We start from the raw sequence: 24,077 nt of genomic DNA on the forward strand, positions 1-24,077 counted from the left end.
AAATATGCAAGCCCCGTATAACCTTAATGGGACTGCACTAGGCAAATCCATAATGGAGAAGGATCTTGGAGTCCTTGTAGATAATAAACTTGGCTGTAGCAAGCAATGCCAGGCAGCAGCTGCAAGGGCAAACAAGGTTCTGAGCTGTATTAAAAGGGGTATAGATTCACGGGAGGAGGGGGTTATTCTTCCCCTTTACAGAGCACTGGTAAGGCCCCATCTAGAATATGCTGTTCAGTTTTGGTCTCCAGTGCTCAAACGGGACATTATTGAGCTAGAGAGGGTCCAGAGAAGGGCAACTAAGCTGGTAAAGGGTATGGAAAGTCTCGGTTATGAAGAAAGACTGGCCAAGTTGGGTCTGTTTACACTGGAGAAGAGGCGCTTAAGAGGTGACATGATAACTATGTATAAATATATAAGGGGATCATATAATAACCTCTCTAATGTTTTATTTACCAGTAGGTCCTTCCAACGGACACGAGGGCACCCACTCCGTTTAGAAGAAGGGAGGTTCCATTTAAATATTCGGAAAGGATTTTTTACAGTGAGAGCTGTGAAGTTGTGGAATTCCCTCCCCGAATCAGTCGTACTGGCTGATACATTATATAGCTTTAAGAAGGGGCTGGATGGATTCTTAGCAAGTGAGGGAATACACGGTTATGGGAGATAGCTCTTAGTACAAGTTGATACAGGGACTGGTCCGATTGCCATCTTGGAGTCAGGAAGGAATTTTTTCCCCTCTGAGGCAAATTAGAGAGGCTTCAGATGGGGTTTTTTGCCTTCCTCTGGATCAACTTGTAGTTAGGCAGGTTAGGTATAGGCATTATGGTTGAACTTGATGGACGTATGTCTTTTTTCAACCCAACTTACTATGTTACTATGTTACTATGTAATAAACACAGTGCTGGGTGTGTGTCTTTTCTTCATCATTAGTAACTGCAGTATAAATACTGGAGATATTGATGATTAACAAAGTTCCACCTTTCCTTATATAACTCCAAATTGCTGATTCAAAGAAAGGCCACAATGCGCTTTGGAAGCTGTCCCAATCAAGATGGTTGTAAAAAAAAGTCCTTTTTGATAATCAGACAAACCCCTATATTAAAACAATTACAAAATGAGCCATAGCAGGAGCAAAGTGCTTGGGCACCCAAGGCAAGTCAAGCGTGAACCTGATCGGCTGCCACGGTAATGGTAAGAAGAGCATAAGGCATGTATTGGTGTTATTGATAGCTAATTTGATTTACACAATAAAACACCATAAACCATAATAAACATTTTCTGTTTATGGTTGTGCCTTATGCATGTGCCTCTGCTACCTATCCTTAGTTTGGGCCATGAAGTGCCTGCCAATATAACCCAGTTAGCACTCCCTGTTCTGATAGCATCAAGGGCAGGTGAGAAGGGCAGCAAGAAGAGGTTTGCTATACAAGGGTGGGAAGCAGTTTTCAATGACACTGAGAAAGAAGTCCCAAAGCCATACAAGTGACCCCCATTTTTCATATAAAACCTACTCCCTTCTCATTTCAAAGGATGCCTTTATCTCCAGTATTGGACTGACCAACCAGGATACCAGGAAAACTCCCGGTGGGCCCAGGTGTCAGTGGGCCCTCCTGCTCCTGACTATTTGGCCTGTTTCATGATCATTCCCTATTTCTGAATGAAAAGAAAGAGGAGAAATAGATGGAAGAATAGATACTAGCATGTAAATAAAAGAGATGGAGAATGAAGAGGTTGGGTGAGGAAAGGAGGAAAAATAGTTTGAAAAGTGGGCCTAGGTTTTCTGGTGGGTTCCCAGTCCGACACTGTTAATGTCTTCTGAGAAGATCCAGCAACATGCTCCTAGATCAGAGGCACCGACCTCTTTTAACCCTGAGTCAAATTCAACAGTAAAATAAGTTGAGGAGCAACACAAGCATAATAATTAGTTCCTAAGGGTGCCAAATATGGGCTGTGATTGGCTATTTCCTAGACCCTATGTGAACTGGCTGCCTACAGGCGATTCCTTTTGTTAGTACACCTGGTTTTTATGCAACCAAAACTTGCATCCAAGCCAGGAATTCAAAAATAATCACCTGCTTGGAGGCCACTGGGAGCAACATCCAAGGGGCAACATGTTGCTCAGGAGCCACTGGTTGGGAATCACTGTCCCAGACACACCAAGGGCTTATATTAATGCCTGCAGTAATTCTAATAAATAGGAAGTTCTTCCCCATTGTGGAATCAAAACATCAAAGTCATCCCCCCATGCGTCAGAAGGTAACTATATTGTAAGTGCATGGGGGAAAGGGGTTGGGTGGGCGACAGAGGGCCCCTGGGTTGGTGTGAGGGCCATGGTGGGGTGTGGGGGCCCCTAGGGCAGCATCCCCGGTGGCACCCCCAGTCCGACCCTGTACACTACCATGACATGAAACCACCTCACTCTGGGTAGGCAAATACATGTGAAAAACACTGAACATTTACAGTATAACCATGTGTGAATGGATTTTTTTATTTTTTTTGTTCAACATGCAGGCGCTGCTACAGATCTGCTTGGCAACCCAAGCAGTTCCTTCTTATCTTTCTCTGTGCAATGTTTCTGCTGATAACTCCCTTTAAATCAGCAAGCAATTACGGAAATGCCCTCATTATATTGGGTCCAAGTACAGAGCGGTGACATCACCAATAAAGCGCCAGACATTCCGACGTGACACACCTCTCCTCACGCAGCAGTTTATTACTTGGGATATTTAAACAGCTGCCTATTGGTGACATATTTAGTACATGCCATACATGGCGTTATTCTCTAAGCAGTCACATTCCTTTCATTTGCACCAAGTGATGACTCTTTAGGCCATTTAAGGGAGTGGTTTACAAAAACCCATAGCAAAGTGGGGGAAACTGATACAATGGATGTTGTTTCATGTTAATTCAAACAGATCTGTCACCAAAAGGCAAATGTTATACAAACTTTAAGGAACCACAGGCTTTTCCAGGACCTTTATATTGTGGGACTTGTAGTCACCTATATCCCAACTTCAAATATATACAGTATATATATATATTTCAGTCTCTGCAGTGTCTGGACTCCAATGCCAAGTTTATTGCGAACATATAAAAAATCTGATGTTTCGGTCCTCAACAGGACTTTTCTCAAGGATCCTTTCTCATCCTTGAGAAAGGTCCTGTTAAGGACCAAAACGTCAGTCGTGAAACATTTATTGCTATATATATTTATATATATACACAGCAAGACAATGAGCCGCACACGCAGGGACTTTATTAGAAAACAAAATTTTTTTTAATGAAAACGATCCAACGTTTCGAGCACCAACTGTGCTCTTCCTCAGGGACAAACCAAAAAAACACAGTATATATAATAGTACCTCATTAGGTTAGTGAACAAACAAAGCTTATTTATTACCGGGTTGTGTGATAATCCAAAGTTTTAATCAAATACAGGTATGGGATCTGTTATCCTTAAATCAGTTATCCAGAAAGCTCCGATTACGGAAAGCCTGTCTCCCATAGACTCCATTTTAATCAAATAATTCAGATTTTTAAAATGTTATAATAAAACAGTACCTGTACTTGATCCCAACTAAGATATAATTACCCCTTATTGGGGGCAGAACAGCCCTATTGGGTTTATTTAATGGTTAAATGATTCCCTTTTCTCTGTAATAATAAAACAGTACCTGTACTTGATCCCAACTAAGGTATAATTACCCCTTATTGGGGCACAACAGCCCTATTGGGTTTATTTAATGGTTAAATGATTCCCTTTTCTCTGTAATAATAAAACAGTACCTGTACTTGATCCCAACTAAGGTATAATTACCCCTTATTGGGGCAGAACAGCCCTATTGGGTTTATTTCATGGTTAAATGATTCCCTTTTCTCTGTAATAATAAAACAGTACCTGTACTTGATCCCAACTAAGATAAAATTACCCCTTATTGGGGGCAGAACAGCCCTATTGGGTTTATTTAATGGTTAAATGATTCCCTTTTCTCTGTAATAATAAAACAGTACCTGTACTTGATCCCAACTAAGATATAATTAATCCTTATTGGGGGCAGAACAGTCCTATTGAGTTTAATTAATGTTTTATTGTTTTTTTAGTAGACTTAAGGTATGGAGATCCAAATTACGGAAAAACCAAATATCCGGAATACCCTTGGTCCCAAGCATTCTGGATAATGGGTCCTATACCTGTAGTTTGACCCTCCTCAGGGACAGACATAAAACATTCATTTAGGGTAATGTGTTGGTGCAAAAACACAAGATTTGTTTGGAGGTTTTATTGTATTTTGGTGTTTGTGTTGTTGTTGAAGCTTTTGATTGTCCAACCATCATTAGAGCCACTGGATAAGCAGGCCTCCAACTTGGAAGCTTTTGTTTACAGTATTTATTGATATTCACCCAAACTTGAATGAATTGAAGATTTGGAAAAATGAGGTTGCTTTGTGCTGATAGCATTTGTGTGTTGGTTTGTTATTGCTCTGTGGCCTAAACACAAGACACGTGCACTTCATTAACCCTCCAATACTGCCTTCAGGCCAATCAATAGATGGTAGCTCTGATGTATTGTAGCTCCGATCAATATCAGTGAGCATGGAGGGGGAGAACTTCTCTAGCATCATGTGGTTAATATTGTGTCCTGTTTGCTTTGTTCTGTATTTAAAACTCACAGTAATAAAGTTCCCTATGTAAGGCTTATTCAAGAACACTAGTGAAAAGCACCAAAATGAATAAAAAATTGTTCTGTTATATATGCTCCTAACCTGTAGGTAGCTTCAATGTACCCAGTGTCAGACTGGGGTGCCCAGGCCCCAACAGGGCTGCCACCTCCGGGGTCACCCTTTATTTTCACTTTTATAAATGTCCATTATGCTATACTGGAACATGGGAAAAACAGAAAGTCACACAGCTGTATCACATCTACTGTATTTGCCCCATTGACACATATGAATAGGAATTTGTTAGGAATGATAGAAATTTTCCTGCTCAACTGCCATTGGCTGCACCCATCTGTCTATCAGTGGCTGAAGTGGCAGTGTGGCCAAGTGATAAAGTAGCTGCCCTGGGTTTGGGGGTTCATAGGAAGAGATAACAACAAGGAGACTATCATTATTATTGTATTTATAGCCGTGTTAAGCAGCGTGGTCTGTTGTCACCTGCTAATATCCCATTCCCGCCAAGAGAAGCTATCAGGAAAATGGCCAGATCTGCTTAGCACCTCTTCTAAAATGAGGCACTAAGTCTTTTCAGTGAGTCACCGCTCAAACATCAAATGGGATTGTCACTTATAAAAAAGCTGCGAAGGCTGAGACCTCGGATAAAAAGGCAAGCAGAAAGCTAGCCAAATGGAGAACTGACTGGTTTATACTAAATGTAACATTTTCGGGGTGTTCTGTCAAAGACACAAATTATTCAATGTGATCACTCATTTCACAGTATTGGACTGGGGTACCAGTACCCTTGTACAGCCCAGCCACCTCCACCACAACATCTCCCCCATGCCACACACCCTAGCCAATGCCTCCATTCCACTTGCACCACTGCACCCCATGACCGTAGGCAAGTAGAAGAAGGGTACAAGCTCAACTGGTGGCAGGTAGCAGACAGGGGCTACTGGGACTCTTTCTGGTTTCCTGGTGGGCCAGTCTGACCTTGTCCAATGGCAGGATAGGCAGTTACCATTTAGATACATGTGTGCTGCCTACAAGTAACAAAACACTGGCAATGACCCCATGCGTTATTGCCCTAATTTCAATGTACTCCATGGAAACATGTGTAACTTCTACAACAGTCTCTGCTGTTCCCCGCAGCACTGCTACCCGAGGCCAGGGTCTCCTTTCATCCTGTAGCCATGTATGTATGTATGTATATATATCTTTATTTATAAAGCGCTACTTATGTACGCAGCCCTGTACAGTAGAATACATTAATACAAACAGGGTGTTATTAAGATAATAATAGATAAATACAAAGTATAACAATAAATACAAATAAATACAAGATACAGTTGCAATAAGTTAAGAGGATGGAGGTCCCTGCCCCGTAGAGCTTACAATCTATATGGGAGGGTAACTTACAGACACAAATAGGCAAATATAAGTGCTATAGGTCACAGTGGGTGACACTACAATATAAGTGCTAGTTTCCAGATCAGATGCTGTGCGAGTGCTCCAAAAGGGAGTCTTTAAGTTTAGCCATGCACCTCTACTTGTTATTCTAATAACAGTGAATAATAAGGAACAGAGGAAGGTACAGAAAATCCCAAGGAAATACAGTAATGGCACAAATGTTGGCACCATTGCACTATTTTCAAATAATCCAACAGAAAACCAATGAAAATAAAGGTATTGACATAAATATTTCTTTCTTGGCAGTAGGAAAACACAAACAAGCCATACAATAATGACAAAATGTTATCTTATTCCACAGAGAAATCTTTAAAGGGCTGGAAGACGTCAGTGGCACCTTTTTAGAAGATGACAGAAAATACACTGTAAATTCCTAAGCACACCCCGGCGTGCAATAACCAGCACACACTCTGGCAGTTTCAGATGTCTGTGCCCCCCCACACTCAATATAAGGATAAAAGAGAAGCAGAGAATGTGAGGTGAGGTTCAAAATTGTAAAAAAGATTTGTCCATCTCAAGGATAAAAGTGACTCTCCAGAGACCTTAATGTTCCTGTGTTCACTGTAAGTCAAGAATTTTAAAGCACACGGCTCTGTACCCAATCTCCTGGGACACAGACGCCAGCCCAGAATTGATCAAAAACTACATAGAAAGTTTGGTTGAATTGAGGGGAAAGAACAGTTTCAAGCTGATCTTCAGACATAAGGCACTTTATACTCGATCCATTACAAACTGAAAGGGGGCTCTATCGCAGAAGACCAGGAAGACCTCAACCCTGACAGATAAACACTGGAGTTCGCCAAAACAAACCTGAACAATCCAAAATCCTTCTAGGAGAATGTATTGTGGGAAGATAATATAAAATGTCAGCTTTTTGGTCCAACAGCTCTGCTGAGTGTCGGACTGGCCCACCAGGATACCAGGTAAACTCCCGGTGGGCCGAGGTGTCAGTGGGCCCTCTTGCTTCTATCTATTTAGCCTATTTCATGGTCATTCCCTATTTCTGTATAGGAACAAGGAAGCTTGATAGATGGAAGAATAGAGTATAGTATGTAGAGAAAAGACACTAGGAGAATAAAGAGTTTTGCTGGCCATACACGTGGCGATCTGATGATGATCAGATGTGCCACACACCATTCAGGGCTGAATCGGCAGGTAAGGAGGTAGAAACAATAGGATTTCTACCTCCTTCTGCCGATTCAGCGCTGAAGGGAAATTCTCCCTTCAGCGCTGAATCGGTCGGCCGATATCAGCAGCTTCCTGCGATATCGGTCGATTCGCCGACATACCATACACGCACCGAATATCGTACGAAACGAGGTTTCGCACGATATTATCGGTGCGTGTATGGCCACCTTTTGAGGGAGGAGAGGAGGAATTATTATTGAGAGTGGGCCCATGGTCCAGGGATTTCTTGTGGGCCCCTGCCATCACAGTCCGACACTGGCTCTGCTTATAGGGAAAATAATGAAGGCTCCAAAGAAAAGAACCCCACCCCTAGTCACACATGGAGGAGGCTCACTGATGTTTTGGGGTGGCTTTGCCGTCCATGGAACAGAGTGCCGTGAGTGTTTGCATGGCATTGTGACATTAGGAGACAGCCTGGTTGTGGATCATAAGGCTTCCAGCAGGATTAAGACTTCAAAAAAACACCCAGGAATGGCGAAAGACAAAATGCTGGACTGTCTGGCAATGCGTACAGATCTAAATCCCACTGATCATTTATTATTAGATGAGTTGCCCCGTTACTACCAATGCATGGGAAACACTTTAAGATTTACATGTAACATCTGCACTATGGGGGGTGGGAATTTGTGCTTATGAGCCCCAAGAAATGACACTGCTCTGTCTGCATTTCTACCCTTTACTTATCAGACACTGGAACCCTAACAAAAATGATTGGCCCTTATTTAGTGATGACTTGAGTGACTAACCCTTAACACTATTTCAGTCCTATTTTCATAGCTTCTCCAGCGCCTGTGGCTTTCTGTAGTCTAATCCTGCTGGACTGGGAAGCACACGGAATAGCATGTTGGCGGGTAATGTGAGCAGTCTCAATGTCTGACATGAGAAGCCTGTTCCCTAGATATATGCTCCTACTGGGTAATCGGCCCCCATATAAAATCTGTCTTAATAATAGTACTACACGGAATGGAAAAGGTAGAGCAAATACCATGCCACGCAGTTTCAATGGTAATTAAAGGCCAGGCATGATTTAAAAGGAACATAAATGCTTTTCTCTTTATCAGTTTCTAGGTACTGTATATAGCTTATGGTGTGCAGGCTTCTTCATCTATATATTGGAGTGAGCCATATGCATTTGATGTAGATAGCACTACCAGTTTATACAGGGATATAGATTACAGTGTGATAAAGGGTTGTGCACCTTTAAATTCACTTTTTTATTATTTGCGGTTTTGGAGATATTAAGCTTTTTGTTCAGCTGCCTGGTTGCTAGGGTCCAAATGACCCTAGCAACCAGGCAGTGGTTTGAATGAGAAACTGGAATATGAATAGGAGAGGGGATGCATATAAAGATAATTAATAAAAAGTAAGAAAGAGAGTAAAACTGTAGCCTCAAAAATCAATAGTTTTGTGGGGTTTTTTTTGGTTTTTGGGGTCAAGCTGGAAAGAGTCAGAAGAAGAAAGCCAATAATTTAAAAACTATAGAAAATAAACAACTGAAGACCAGTTGAAAAGGTGCTAATAATTGCCCATTCTATAACATAGTAGCATAGTAACAAGTTAAATTAAAGATGAACCACCCCATTAAAGGACAAGGAAAGGCTAAGTCACTTGGGGGTGCCAAAATGTTAGGCACCCCAAGTGACTTTAACCGCTTAGCTTGTACCTTGGGCTGGTGCCCCTGTACGGAGAGAACAGCACCAGCCCGGGGTAGCAGCGAGCGCTTCCTCCTTCCGGCTTCGTTTTGCTGCGACTATACAACAGGCACATGCGCAGTAGAGTGAAAAGCCGACTTTATAGTTTAAGTTCCGCTATTCACTTTACTGCGCATGCGCCTATCGTATAGTCGCAGCAAAACGAAGCCGGAAGGAGGAAGCGCTCGCTGCTACCCCAGGCTGGTGCTGTTCTCTCCGTACAGGGGCACCAGCCCGGGGTACAAGCTAAGCGGTTAAAGTCACTTGGGGTGCCTAACATTTTGGCCCAGTGACCCAGTGATGTCATTGCACCTACTCTGATGTCAGCACCACATTGTGGCATCCCTACGTAAAAGGATCTTCTGGACCTGGGATCAATGCCTGATTGTTAAGTTCATGGGTTCTCTACATTATTGGCCTGTTCTGACTATTCGAATCACTACCTGCCCTAACCTGTACCTGAACGTCAGGCTACAACTCTGCTTCACCCTTCTGATACCCCCCCCAATAGACTGCTTTGCCTGCTCAATACCAGCTTTCTCCTAGGCCCGGACTACCTTGCAGCCTTGACAGACAGGTGATATTGAATCATCGCCTGTGAGACCAACCGAAGGCATGGGCTCCGATGCTCATGTGTCCAAGGCTTTTCGCCATTGAACAGCATGTGCGGGCAGATCCACCTTCGCCAAAGCTAGGGTGAGACCCACCAAGTCTTGGCCTACCTCCCGCCTACCAAATGGCTGGGGCAAAGGAAGTGAAGCACAGGAGGCAGGAGGAGCATGTGCGAAGCCCCCGACAAAAAATAAGCCAACAGCTCTTCCCTAATGGGAACACAGCTCCTCCACTTTCAGCAAGCTTCCGCCTGAAAACCTAAAGGCCAGGGGACCAAGTGATTCTCATTTGATCTTAGCCAAAAGGCCGGTGCCTTCACAAAACCCTTTATCAAGAGCCAAATATCCCAGCTGTTTGAATAATAAATGTAGCAATGGGTATTGAGATCTCCCCCATAGAAAATAACTGGACCAATTGTTGACATTTCCAACAGGGTTCAGTAAAGGAGAGCCTTCGTCATCTGTGTTGTCATGATGAAATGTCCTCTAAGATAAAAGGGCTTTTATTTCAAAAGACTTACACTCCCATCCCATGCCCCCCCTCGCCCCCCCTCGCCCTCTCCCCCTCTGAAAGGCTAGCTGAGTCACATGTTCTATTGTCGTGGCAACTTGGTTTCGCTAGGCCTTGCACGTCAAGTCTGCGGCCATATTTGCATTTGTACATACAAGAGGGAGCTGACAGGAATATGGCAGAGAATTCTCTATAGACAGCTATAACAATTGTGTTCTCTTGTGCACACAATAACCAAGTGCAGTGACATCTAGGAAGTGCAGAATGGAAAGTGAAAGTAGTTCCTCTATGGCTATATTTGATTGACAGCTAAGATTTTTAAATACGGATGTTTTAATAAAATACGTGTGTTATCTTTATTTATATATAACCTAAACTTTGAGGTGACACATATCGTCAGCATCTCTAATGATGACAACTTTTCTCCCCATACTTTGGAGCACATATAGGAGTAAGATGACCAGTGGTGGTGCTTTTGATCTGAATGGGTCACTGTGTAACATAGCAGGGATTCCCGGAGGGGAGTGTGCCGGGGGTGTGCCACCCTACGCCACTGTTCCGCAAGCTGGAAGACATTCTAGCAGAAGCAAAAGTGATCCCATGTTTCTGTTGCCGTGGGAAGCTGGGAGTGCGTTGCTAGCCCTGCCGTCTGACCTCTGCCGCTTATAGCCCAACTGCAAGAGGATTTCCAAGCTCCATAAACAGGCAAGTGTTAAATAGCTCTGCAAAGCACATCACGTTCCTCCAGTCTGGGGTTTCCCTCTCACGCGGTACAACATTTACTCCCATTGCCATAGAGCACGGACACCCGACAGCAGCTGGAACCAACCGCCCATTTCTGCTCGGCCCATTTTCCTATTTGCTCATATTGTTCCGCTTTCCTTAGGGCTCTATAACGCAGACATACGCTGGAGCAACGGGACACTGAAACTGACAGATACAATGACTAATGGACCAGCAAGACGGGAACAAATGATCTGTGTAATCCATGTATATATATGTATATGAGGAAAACTGAAGAAGAGGGACTTTATCATAACATCGTCATGTGTTATTGGTGCCTGATCAAACAAGAAGAGATAAATAATGACTTGGCACTCCTATATTTATATATGGTTGAAGCCCAGTCTTCTTCATTAAAAAGTATTTTAGACAGCTTTGTTGGTAGTGGAAAAGGCTGCCTCCCAGTTACAAACTTATACATGACTGTAGGGATAGATGTATAGATTAAAGGGGAACTCCAGCTTCCACACAACACAGAAACCCCTAATATACTGTAACTATCACTGTAATCTGTTCCTTCAAAAAGTAGGAATAAATACCATTTTATAGGCTGAAATCCAGCTACAAAACAGTTCTGCATCATTTTAAATCCTGGCAGGGGAGGAGGGACTAAAACATTGATGTTACAACTTACAGACAGCATGCAGGAACTACATAACCCATAATGCATTGCACTGGGATGTTCCTTTCCTTATTGACATCACGTGTGCAGGGAATTGTGGGATTGGGAGGAGGCAGGCTGAAGGCTGAGGGCAGGCGACTACTGTTACATTTTATTTGAGTCACAAAGTAGCCAGCCAGATCAGCAGGGGAACAGGGGGCGGGGCTTAGGGAACTGTTCCAAACCATATTACTGCATTAAAAATCATGAAAAGGCTGCATATCCTGTAATTGAGGTATATTGCAAAGTTGCTTGAAATTATGTTTTCTTTTCAAAAAGCTTACGTTGTGTTCGGGTGGAGTCCCCCTTTGAGGAATGCTAATGCTAATCCGCTACCAACCTACTCCCTCCCCACCACTCGTTTGGCTGGTATTAAAAAGAAGAAGGGAATTTCCTACCTGATCCCCATTGCACCTCCCCCTCCAACTGCAGTACTTAGGGCTAGAGACTTGCAGCGGGTCAGGTATAACCACAAAATACCTGGGTTTCAGGTAGGAAGTTCCTGACCAACTAACCAACTGGGCAGGCGATCTGCGGGTACCTGCCCCTGACAAAGCAGCAATTTCTTCCCTATACCCAGTTATTCTGCCTCCTAAGTGACATCACCAGCCCATGGTGATGTCACTTCCGGTTTTGCAGGTCCCTAGGTTGGGCAGTAAGTAATCCCATTGTGGGTGGGTTCGGGTAGCGGGTCTGAGTAGGGGACATAACAGGGTGGTGAGTGCAGGTCCCTAGGTTGGGCAGTAAGTAATCCCATTGTGGGTGGGTTCGGGTAGCGGGTCGGAGTAGGAGACATAACAGGGTGGTGAGTGCAGGTCCCTAGGTTGGGCAGTAAGTAATCCCATTGTGGGTGGGTTCGGGTAGCGGGTCGGAGTAGGGGACATAACAGGGTGGTGAGTGCAGGTCGGTTGCAGGTCCCTAGGTTGGGCAGTAAGTAATCCCATTGTGGGTGGGTTTGGGTATCGGGTCTGAGTAGGGGACATAATAGGGTGGTGAGTGCAGGTCCCTAGGTTGGGCAATAAGTAATCCCATTGTGGGTGGGTTTGGGTAGCGGGTCTGAGTAGGGGACATAATAGGGTGGTGAGTGCAGGTCCCTAGGTTGGGCAATAAGTAATCCCATTGTGGGTTCTTAATTTTGTGGGAACTGTTATTAAGGCAAAGCTTTGTATCACCCCAAAATCGTATGTATTTGCCATTTAGTTGACATCTAGGAAGCGCTGAATGGAAAGTTAAGGTAATTATAATTAAAAATCTGAGCTGTCAATCATATATTGCCTGACCCGCCTCTATGCCTGCGGCACGCAATATATGATTGACAGCTCAGATTTTTAAATACATTTATAACAGGTATGGATGATTTCATTATAAAAAGAATTTGGGTTTCATGTTTAATTTATAAAGGACTTTTATTGTAAAAGTTCCAGCTGTGGGAGTGATAGTAAAGCTGGAGTTGCTAATAATCAATGGCAATACGGTATTCAGTGGGGTGGCCCTGCCTGCTGAGGGGCATAAGGGGGGAATGGAATTTCAGAGGCATTTATCTATATACAGCTCCCTGGAGAACATGATCATGTGACAGGAAGGAGGGCTAGCCATACAAACCCCACCATCAGTTTCCTATGTGATTATATAATTTTCTAAAAGGAGCTGTTCCATTAAAAGGGTGGTCCAGCTTCAGGTTAGGGTGGGGCCCCACAGAGCGTTGCTGTGCAGCTCAATGGAGTGTCGTAGAGGAGCGGACTGGCTTGTTTAGGCCGAGAGCAGTAAACTCTGTGGGGCCGTTCCCTTAGCTTTAGAGTGGCCTGCTCTTATTACCTCTTTAATTGCCCTTCATTTTATATTTTCTATAGTTTTTGGATTATTTGCTATTTGCCTTCCTCTTCTGACTCCAGTTTCCAAATGACCCCAGCGGCCAAATAACTAACACACTGTGAGGCTACAGTTTTATTGCTATTATTACTTTTTATTACTTCCTCTGTTCATATTCCTGTCTCTCTTTTGAAACGACTGCCTGGTTGCTAGGCTAAATGGGACCCGAGAAACCAGATAGCTGCTGAAATTCCAAATTGGAGAGCTGCTGAACGAAAATATAAGAATAGCACTGAGGCTGATCATGTAGGTTAGTAAGGCTCGCTTTGCTTTGCAAATTACAGCTCACCTTGATTTTTTTAACCAAATTAGTGATGCAACCGGCTGCAACACATCCACAGGCAGAAGCATACAGTGTGATGAAAGTTACCCAGAATGCAGATAATTGCCCGCAGTGGTGCTGTGCCCCCTTGACAACTTGGGTGCCGCTACTGAAACCCTCCACCCTCCCTAAAGCTGCCAGTGGAACTCTCCAACCTCCCTAAAGCTGCCAGTGGAACCCTCCAACCTCCCTAAAGCTGCCAGTGGAACCCTCCAACCTCCCTAAAGCTGCCAGTGGAACCCCCCACTCTCCCTAAAGCTGCCAGTGGAACCCCCCACTCTCCCTAAAGCTGCCAGTGGAACTCTCCAACCTCCCTAAAGCTGCCAGTGGAACCCTCCAACCTCCCTAAAGCTGCCAGTGGAACCCCCCACTCTCCCTAAAGCTGCCAGTGGAACCCCCCACTCTCCCTAAAGCTGCCAGTGGAACCCCCCACTCTCCCTAAAGCTGCCAGTGGAACCCTCCAACCTCCCTAAAGCTGCCAGTGGAACCCTCCAACTTCCCTAAAGCTGCCAGTGGAACCCCCCACTCTCCCTAAAGCTGCCAGTGGAACCGTCCACTCTCCCTAAAGCTGCCAGTGGAACCTCCCACTCTCCCTAAAGCTGCCAGTGGAACCCCCACTCTCCCTAAAGCTGCCAGTGGAACCTCCCACTCTCCCTAAAGCTGCCAGTGGAACCCTCAAACCTCCCTAAAGCTGCCAGTGGAACCCTCCACCCTCCCTCCAGCTGCCAGTGGAACCCTCCAACCCCCCACCCTCCATACAGCTTTCATATTCATTCTGAGCTTTTAGGTCCCTGATCGGACAGGTTATTCCTGCCTCAGCGTAAAGGAGAAGGAAAGGCTAATAAAGAGTTAATCTCAAGCTGCAGGCATACCTTCAGTTCTCTCAATAGTGCCCCTAAGTCTCCCCATATTTCTCCCGTTCAGATGATCAGAAGCCTCATAGGGAAAACAAACGCTGTGTAAAGAAAGTTCCCATAATGCCCCCTGTTCCCCTGCTGATCTGGCTGACTACTTTGAGATTCAAACAGTAAGTCGCCTGCCCTCAGCCTGCATCCTCCCAATCCCACAATTCCCTGCACACGTGATGTCAATAAGGAAAGGAACATCACAGTGCAATGCATTGTGGGTTATGTAGTTCCTGCATGCTGTCTGTAAGCTGTGGAGAAGTTGTTACAATTTGTAACATCAATGTTTTAGTCCCTCCTCCCCTGCCAGGATTTCAAATGATGCAGAAAGAGAAGAACTGTTTTGCAGCTGGATTTCAGCATATAAAATGGTATTTATTCCTACTTTTTGAAGGAACAGATTACAGTGACAGGTATATTAGAGGTTTCTGTGTTGTGTGGGCCTTTTTGCCAAAGTTTTGATTGGAAGCCAGAGTTCCCCTTTAATTAACCAGTCTGGCAGGACTGCAGTGTAAAAATAGTCTTTTTATGAGGGAATTTGATGCAGGAGTCTGCCACCTGTGCAATGTGCCACATTTATATTCCCATGAAGTTGATCTCTCCAAGTCAGTGTCCTTGGAATAGAGCCACAGTAAGCTCTAAAGGCACAATAAGCACAAAGCCACCTTACAGCTGCCAGCTTGCTATAGCTTTATTTTATTCCCTGAGGGAAAGGTTATAAGCAGAAAGGACCTTATTTTCCTTTATTATGTTTCCCACTTTCTCTAATAAACAAGTGTCTTGTCTTAGAAATCATAACCCTGCCTAATGTTTCATTGTCTCTAAAGTGGTTTTCTCCCATAGCCCTCCCATTGAGCTATGTCAGTCTAACAGGAAGCCAGAGGCAGCATGGTCTAGCAGTGGTATTCTGAGACAATTTGCAGTTGATCTTCCTTTTTTATATTATTTATAGGTTTTGAATTATTTCACTATTTACATAGCAGCTCTCCAGTTTTGAATTTTAGCAGCTATCTGGTTGCTAGGATCTAAATTGCCCTCCAACCAGGCACTGATTTGAAGGAGACTGGAATATGAATAGGAGAGGGCCTGAACACAAAGGTTAGTAATAAAGTAACAGTAACAATAAAATTGTATCCTGAGAAATAGATTTTTGCCTGCCGGGGTCAGTGACCCCCATCTGAAAGCTAGGGAGAGGCAGAAGAAGGCGGCAAAATTCAAAAGCTGTAAGAAAAGATCAACCTGTTAAGTGTGAGCACGGCCCACGCTGCAGATATAAACCTACTCGCTATTGGCCGATTCGGCCTTCTGTTCGCTGCATTTCTTCGAGGGGCACTATGGTGATACAAATGCTGCAACTCTATAAAGGTTGGATTTTGACAGCTGGGTGTTCTGAACATGGGCAGCGAGTATCCCTTACTTTCAGCCACCCAGCCCTCGCACCGCAGGAAAACAGAAGCCAAAGTCTGCCGATAGCTGGAGGCTCATTTACTGGACATGCCTGTTGCCCTAGTTATTTGGCATGAAACAAATCCTAATTGCAGAGCTGCACAGAAAGCTAAAACCATCAAAATTATCGTGCTTAACTATGCTGTGGGTCAAAAACCAGCCAGTATTTAGCATCTACCAGTCTATAAAAGCTAGACCAAAAGAAAGTAAACGTGATTGGTTGTTATGGGTTAAAGGCCTATGCCTTACTCATGTTAGTGTATATCTAATAAAGCCATTGTGCCAATACGTGTTAGTGACAAGCTGTCGGTCACAGTACATAAAACACCCCATACAGCATCATTATAAGTCATAGAAGAGATTTTATTTACTATTATAAGAACACAAATTTCTCCATTGCTCATGAAACAAACACAGGTATGGACTGCAGAAAGTGATTGTGCATTAAAGAACTGTAAGCTTCGACAAATGGCCTGCGGAAACCTCAGGCGGATGGGAAAGCACCCCAACATATTGCTGCTAAACCCCCACTTCAGCCTGTGGAACCGAAACGTCTAGGACTGACATGCAGTAACGCATTGCTTTATTCCTGCCGAATCCACGAATTTCATAAAGCATGGGCCCATTTTAACAGCCAAATGTTGAAACCGTTATCTGAATCAAATTAGCAAGAAATTAAACTGACCGGAAAGCAAATCATCTGTGGCATTTAAATTACTTCTGACAACTGATCTGGATCTACAATTTAAGAAAGAAAAATAAATCATTTTTTCCCATGTGTGTCATTTTTTTTTTCATTCCCGTAACCATGCCGCCGCCGCTGTGCTAACAGGGACCACTCATATTGCAACAAAACATGGATTTGTTTCTTTAACTGTTCCCATCGCACAATTCTATCACAAAATAGAAGTATTTGGTTTCAATGATTTATACGAAGGAGCCAAAGTGCAAATGAAATGGGTCACAGTTAAAGTGAATTCTTGGTTCCACCTTTAGCACTGGTAATAGCACTACACAGCTAGAATTTTGAAAGGCACATGTTTGTGAAATCAATCAATATCTGTTATAATGCTCCGCTGATATTGTAACAAGGCATGTGGCCAAATAAATAACAAGAAATGTGTATATGCAGCGAATTCCGAGCATAAACCAGCTGTCCTGTATAGCATAACTTCTACTGATGCTTTTCCTCATATATAGTCCTGCACACTGTGTTATAAATATTGTAGCTCAGGCAACATTTGAGCCTCTTTAATGTAACAAAAAAAAAAGGTTCGCTATTCCAAGCAGTCAAACACGGAAGGTTTTCTTTCCATGTGTGAGCGCCGCGTCGCGTACAAACAAACGAACAAAAGGAAAGGAATATTAGAACATACACACTGGTGTAACAGAGGTATCTGAATCATCAAATTGGAATGTTTTAGAAACCTTTTTTTAAAATAAATAAAGTAGACAAACATTAAATCAGCGATATTTTTTCAGCACAGCTGTAAGTAAATGCCCTCATTTGAACAAGTCATTATGATGGGGGGAAACCCATCTCATCCTGTAATGATTTCTACCACAAGAACGTGGCCATTACATTGGAATATAAAAAGTCAATATAGTGCTTCATACAAATGTTGTTTGCATCCCCATTTTATTCGCTATTTTCATCTCTTATTTCTTTAATAATTGCTATTAAGTTCTGAAGTCCGAAAATGTAACCCGTGTCTTGTCCTTCATGCACAATGCTATCCTCCCCGTAGAACTTGCAAGTGGTGTGTGCAAAGTCTATCATTCGGACGTCAACAGTGCTAGCGGAGGGCTTATTTTTGGATGGTTTGTAAGCGTAGGCTCCCGCAGATTCATCCGACGACTCCTCGGAGAGATCCTCTAGGTCTTCGGGATCTGAGTCCATTGGAACTTCCTGCGTTTCTTTTCCGTCATAAATAATTAGAAGTGAGCTGGAATAAAAACGATAGGAGTCCTGTGTTTCTAAAACTACTTTGAGTTCTGTCAGTTTCTTCAGTACAGGTTCAATAAGTTCTCGCCGTAAGTTTTTGCCATTGTGGAAAAACTGGTAAAGTGCTTCTTTAAAACCCTGGACTGAGAGTTTCCTGCCGTGGTACTTGTTCATAAACATAAGCTGCCCCGTGCCCGTCTGGTAGACCTGCAAATAAAAGAAACATTTGGTGAGTTCTAAAGTACATGGATACCTCACAGTAACAGGGGGTGAAGGGAAAACAAGTGCTGCCAAGTCCCCAAGGCATGTAGCCTCCTTCAATTAGTTTGGACTTATCCTTCCTGGAAGGCCTTTTCTCAATCTTAGGACTACAATTCATCATACTACCATCATCATTTAATATATAATCAAAGGTTAAACAATGCTGGGATATACAGTCCTGCAACATCTAGGGATCAAGGGAGCGGTAACTAAAAAAATTGAGATTGGAGACTTTAACTACCAGTACCATCTTCATGGTTTTCGTGTATTAATTGAGAAATACACAATGGGAAACTTTAATGTGTACCAGCACACTACAAGGCAAATATTGTTAATAATAATAAGACTTGACTCTACATTACTACAAACTGCTTGGAAGCATAATTGCTTCCCCTGCTTTAAATTATTTGCCCCAAATATTAGAAATGGCAAAATCTAAAGCTGCAAATATAAAAGGCCACTCACACCTATTCACAAGCCAAAGGGCTATAATGCCGGCCCCACTCACCTGCATACCACACACTCGCACGCCAATGATCGCGGATGTACTCTGTTGACACTTTCTAATTTGATTGGCTTTCTTTTCCTCGGTTGCATCGTCTCCGTGCTGCCGAGTACCCATCTTTAAGTCCAAAACACATGGAACTTGGTGTCGGCAGGTCAGATTTTCCAACAATATGAATTCTTAGTTGTTAAGGAATATACATCATTCACATTGATTATAAGACATTCTGAGGTTCATGAAATAGGGGCTCTAAATGAAATGAAAATGAAAGACAGGAACCTATTTTACTAACGCTTTTTTTTTTTTCTAACCATAATTAGATGCAATGTTCAGCCCATCAAAAAGAGGTAAATGGAAAGTGTGTGCTCCATGGCATACACATTCATACCTCTAAAGTCCCCCTGTTTTCTTTCCTAGCCTATCCTAGTGAGCAACTCAGGCACATTGTATGGGGCCTAAAGAACAATCTGTTAATCCATAATAACGGCATAAAATTGCTTGTGTTCCATAAATCCTTCAACTGCCACTGTTTATTAGTGAAGCAATTTCCAACAAAAAACTTTCTAAAACACAGCCCTCCATCCATTCAGCTACAAAATTCTTTGGAATGACGCATATCATATCATTAAGACTTAAATCAGCTTTCACTTCCCGAGACGTGTGATCACCAGACTCAGACGCTTAACATGGATTATACATGTATGGCACCTTACTTTTTTAAAGGAAGCTTTGCTGCAATTTGAACATAATATATAGTGAGGCAAATTACAATACTTTGTACCACACTAGAAAACACTAGCTAGAATATTATGGGTTAATGGAAACTGGATACATCCAGACCTACAAGAGCAAGCTGCATATAAGCAATGCCATAGGGACAGGACATGCCACTATGTGCTTGCTGATGTCCTACAGACTATTTGCAATAAGATGCATGTAAACGGAGCACATAATAGAAGTAGAAGGAAAGGTACAATCACTGGGGGGGGGGGGGTTGCCAAAATGTTAGGCACCCTCAGTAATTGTAATCGCTTACCTGATACTCTGGGCTGGTGCACCTGTTAGGAGAAAACCACACCAGCGAGACAGCTTTTTTTGTAGATTAAATATCATGAACAAGCTGCCAGACTGCTCCTAGCCTAAATGATGTTATCCAGTGTGTTGTAAGAACTTCTAACCAAGGAGTTTACACAGATTTTTTTGGGTTACACCCTACAAAGATTCAATCATAACAGGTATTATGTATTAGTAATTGAAAGGATACTGTATTGGTTCCTGTGTTTGGCATTTTCCTTCATGCGCTGAAGCTGCTGTTGGTGGCATTTCATACTCCAGGGATTGTGCTTGAACTGTGAACTAACATTCCCTTTTTTCTCTACGCTGTAATATAAAACTTCAGACTTTTTCACCCAGTCCAATTCTTCATCCAGTTTATGGCTATAAAAAAAATGAACACAACAATAAACAATGGTAAAAAAAAAAAAAAGACTTTGAGCTTTGAGACTTTTTAGTTTCAGAAATGCAAAATTCAGAGTATAACTTCTGTAATGCAATCTGTTGTTGCAGCTAGGGCAGTAGCACACTGCATTTGTCACCTGCACTAAATGCCCTCCGGCATGGCCAACATAATGCCAGAAAATACCGTTCCACTGTTGTCATTGTGAATTGCTGGTTCACACTGACACCAATGATACCTCAACCAAGGTAAACAAAGGTGAGCAGATTGTGTACTTCCCTGAGAGAGTAAATTCTCACCAAGCTGCAAGATTAATATGTGTGTAAGCACACTGCACTTTCACTCTGGAGAATGTTGGTGAATGGGAAGAGTGAATTCAACTTAATTGTTATTGAAAAACAATACAGGCAGTTCAGCAGAGCAGTGAAGCACTAGGAATGGGTTTACATGAATTTATTATTAGTTTATGAATAAAGTACAGTGGGTAGAAGGAATGAAGGTGCCTGAATGGGTTATCAGCAATTTACAGACCCATGTTTCCCGCACATGCAGAGAACCCAGTGCCTGCCAATGAATCCCCGCAACTTTCTCTTAAACAAAACTATACAGGCATTAATCATTTTCTGTGCTAATAGTGACCCCCCTTAAGGTAGCTTTTAGATATCCTTTCTAACAATAGGCTATGCAAACATTTAAAAGCATGTCCACCTCCACCCTGTGAACTTTCCCTGAGGCCATTGTCAAACTAAGCAGTTACTCCTGCAGTGGAGAACATGTGAATAACGCTCCATGTCTTTTACCCTTATAGAAATGGTACTTGCACACAGGGGCATTTGCACCCTGACAATTCCTGTGTGCGCAGTGACAAGCCAATGCAATCATTATCACTGCCAAAAGACAGAAGGAGGAATTTATGATTTCTCTGCCAGTGTTTTTCTACTAACAGAGAAGATACTTGGCCTGACAGACTACAGATAAACTATAAGTTAGTTTCAAACTGTAGTCCAAAGCATAAAATACAAGAGCTTTATGTGGAAATAGAGCATAAAACGGAAGGTTCGCGCACCCGTTCACAACAGTATTACTGAGAGATGCTTACCTTTTCATTTTGTCTTCTTTTCTGTGCTGCCGAAGTCTTTCCTTTGTAAGGTTGTCATTTTCTAATAGAAGAGCTTTTTTATGAGACCATCTGGAAAGTTTACTTTTAGGCTCACTGCAATCTGAATAGTCCACATTTTCCAGGTTGTCCTGGTCGCCATTTAAAGGATAAGCTATCAAACACAGATTTCCATCTTCATCTTCTTCAAAACTCACAGACACCACACCTGGAAGGGCAGAGAATAGATATATTCAGAAAAGAAATAGAGAAGTCCTGTCAGCATAATGTAACGCAGTGGTTACATTACAGTGTTTTTATTCTTACCCAGTCCTTAGAACAAATCCTGCCACAGGCCATATCTCATCTGCCAACCTAACAAACATCAAAAGAACTAAACACAGAAATACCTGACATAAATACAGCATTTTATACAACAAATATCTTAAACAACATGTTATGCTTGAAAACAGGACAACACTGACCAAATAATAACAGGAGACGTTTTCAATGCTTGAAAAAATTTATTTAAGATGAAGTTTTTATTGATTGTATTTAAAGATGTAAAACATTTCTTATTTACATCTTACAGTGAAACACCAAGGAGGGTTTCCATAATGCAATGTTGCAAAGCAAAATAATAATCAAAAAGGGAAAAAAGGAAAAAAAATTAAAAAAAGCATTCAGTATATCACAAAACTGAAGACAGATCTAGGCATCTGATTAGTAAAGCTACAAGCAAAGCAAAACAGAAAAAAAAAAAAGACGTGAAACAAAACAAACTATCTGGAAAGTTTTATTTTCAGAGTCAACACGATTAATTATGTTCTGTTTATTTTATTTAAAGCAAAGGACTTGTTTTCTGAGTTGCAGCAGGGTAGTATAAAAAAATATAATGCAAAAAAAAACCAAGATACAAAGCAAACTGCATTTTGTAGAAAACATGGAGCACCCTTTGAAGCACCTTCTGCTCATCAGTCTCTAAAGAACTGACTTTTTCTAAAAGTCTTTGAAACATCTGAATCATTCAGTTGTTATCCATGAGTGCCCCAAAAATGTCCTTTAAGTCTTTAAACTCTGTCAGCTCTCTAGAGTCTGCATGCGTTGTTGCTGCTCACGTCCCTCAGGACTGCGGGAGAGAGTGGCACTTGGGAGCTGCAGGACCCTGGACTGACAGTAGCTGGGAAGGTATTGCAGAAGCTCAGCCCACTGCTTCCAAGCACAAAAAGGAACGGCTACAAGGATAGAGGGTTGAAAGCCATATAGCAAACAGCCTTTCAATATATCCCAGTTAATTCTGTGTGCACAAACCCGCTGTTAGCCTACCCTTTGCCATAGTGAAAACAAAACAGTGGAAAGAAGCAGAAATGATAAAACAACAGTCATAAATGCTACTCCCCAAACCTTTCAAAGAACATTTAAGTAAGTTCTATTATATATGATTGACACATCTGCATTTCTTTAGATTTCTCCGATTAAAAAAATCACTTTGTCTTGTTAAATGAAGGGCGTCACACAGCCCGTGAAAGATACATATAATATGGAAAGCGGAAAATGAGACAAAGAATGAATATACTGAGAAGAATACTCAACTAAATATGAACATTATCCCAAAAGGATATTGTGTATTCAAACAGCTGCAAAAGGCTAACCAAATCTATCCAAATCCAAGTCTAATTACGTTTACAAAAAGAAGACTGCGGCTTCACAGGATGTAAACAGAATGGGTTATTTACCCCTGTCATCCTTTTCCTCTTCAGTATTTGGCTTAGGCCATTTCATTCTAAGCAGGAACATTAAAAATATAAATGGGAGAATTGTAATCAGCTTTCAGAGAGTGAAGGCATAAGAAAATGAGAGCACAAAGGAAAGAAAGATAAAGTGTTCAGAAGACCATTTATTTCTAAGAACTGGTCTGAACAAATTCCACTTACCTACTGGTGCCTATGGGAGCCTTAAGGCCACAAGCAGAGCTTGTCTAAACTGTAATGCTTTTAGTCAGCCAAGAGACTCAATGGTAAGCATCGCCAACTCACGCATCACAGCCTGTCCCTGACAACATTGAAATATGTGAAAAAAAAAATAATTCCCCAAAGGCTTCTATAGAGAAGTGTTTTAGGGACAACACATGATACCAGAAACAGTCGAAATGAACATGGCTTCCATAGAAAGAAGGGAAAACTTACCTTTATACTGTGGTGTAAACTTCCTGATCTCTGCAGGGAGTGTTTCATAAAACAGATGCTCCCTTTGAATTAGTGGCTTACAGATTGTTTTATCATTAAAGCGAAGGACGCAAGAATGTCCCCCAACCTGGTGTAAAAAAGGCTCTAGCAGGACTCCCTTTGCGTAGTGCTCCACTTCCATGGCTCCGAAGGCTGGGCTCATCGTTACTGCACATTAGAGAGAGCAAAGTGTCTGTATGGAGAGAGCAGCACAAGAGCTTCTCTGGTCTGTCCTTTACAGTAGCTTATCTCCTGTTTGAAACAAATGCAAAACAAAATCCTTTGGTTTTAGAAAGTGCGGTCCTTAGTGCATAAAAACACAAAAAATAGGCTTCATGGTTTTGTGAGTGAGAATCCACAGTGCGTGTCCTCTGCCAGCAAATCCTCTTATGAGCTTTCAGGCTCCCAGCACCGAGACAAATAGAGTGATGTCACGCAGGAGAAGAAAAACAATCTACTTTGCTCCTCCTG

General features: G+C 42.4%; 1 protein-coding gene across 1 annotated transcript; it reads right to left on the reverse strand.

The window, feature by feature from the left end:
- Nucleotides 1-17,365: 17,365 nt before the first annotated feature.
- ip6k2 (inositol hexaphosphate kinase 2) lies at nucleotides 17,366-23,857 on the reverse strand (the record flags this gene model as incomplete). Its single annotated transcript, NM_001015955.2, is given in 5 exon segments — nucleotides 17,366-18,270; nucleotides 18,833-19,008; nucleotides 20,094-20,266; nucleotides 21,385-21,610; nucleotides 23,568-23,857. Coding segments are annotated over 5 exon segments (1,290 nt in total). The 5' UTR covers nucleotides 23,770-23,857.
- Nucleotides 23,858-24,077: the final 220 nt, after the last annotated feature.

Source organism: Xenopus tropicalis, chromosome 4 (genome assembly GCF_000004195.4).
Source record: "Xenopus tropicalis strain Nigerian chromosome 4, UCB_Xtro_10.0, whole genome shotgun sequence".
Lineage (NCBI taxonomy): Eukaryota > Metazoa > Chordata > Amphibia > Anura > Pipidae > Xenopus > Xenopus tropicalis.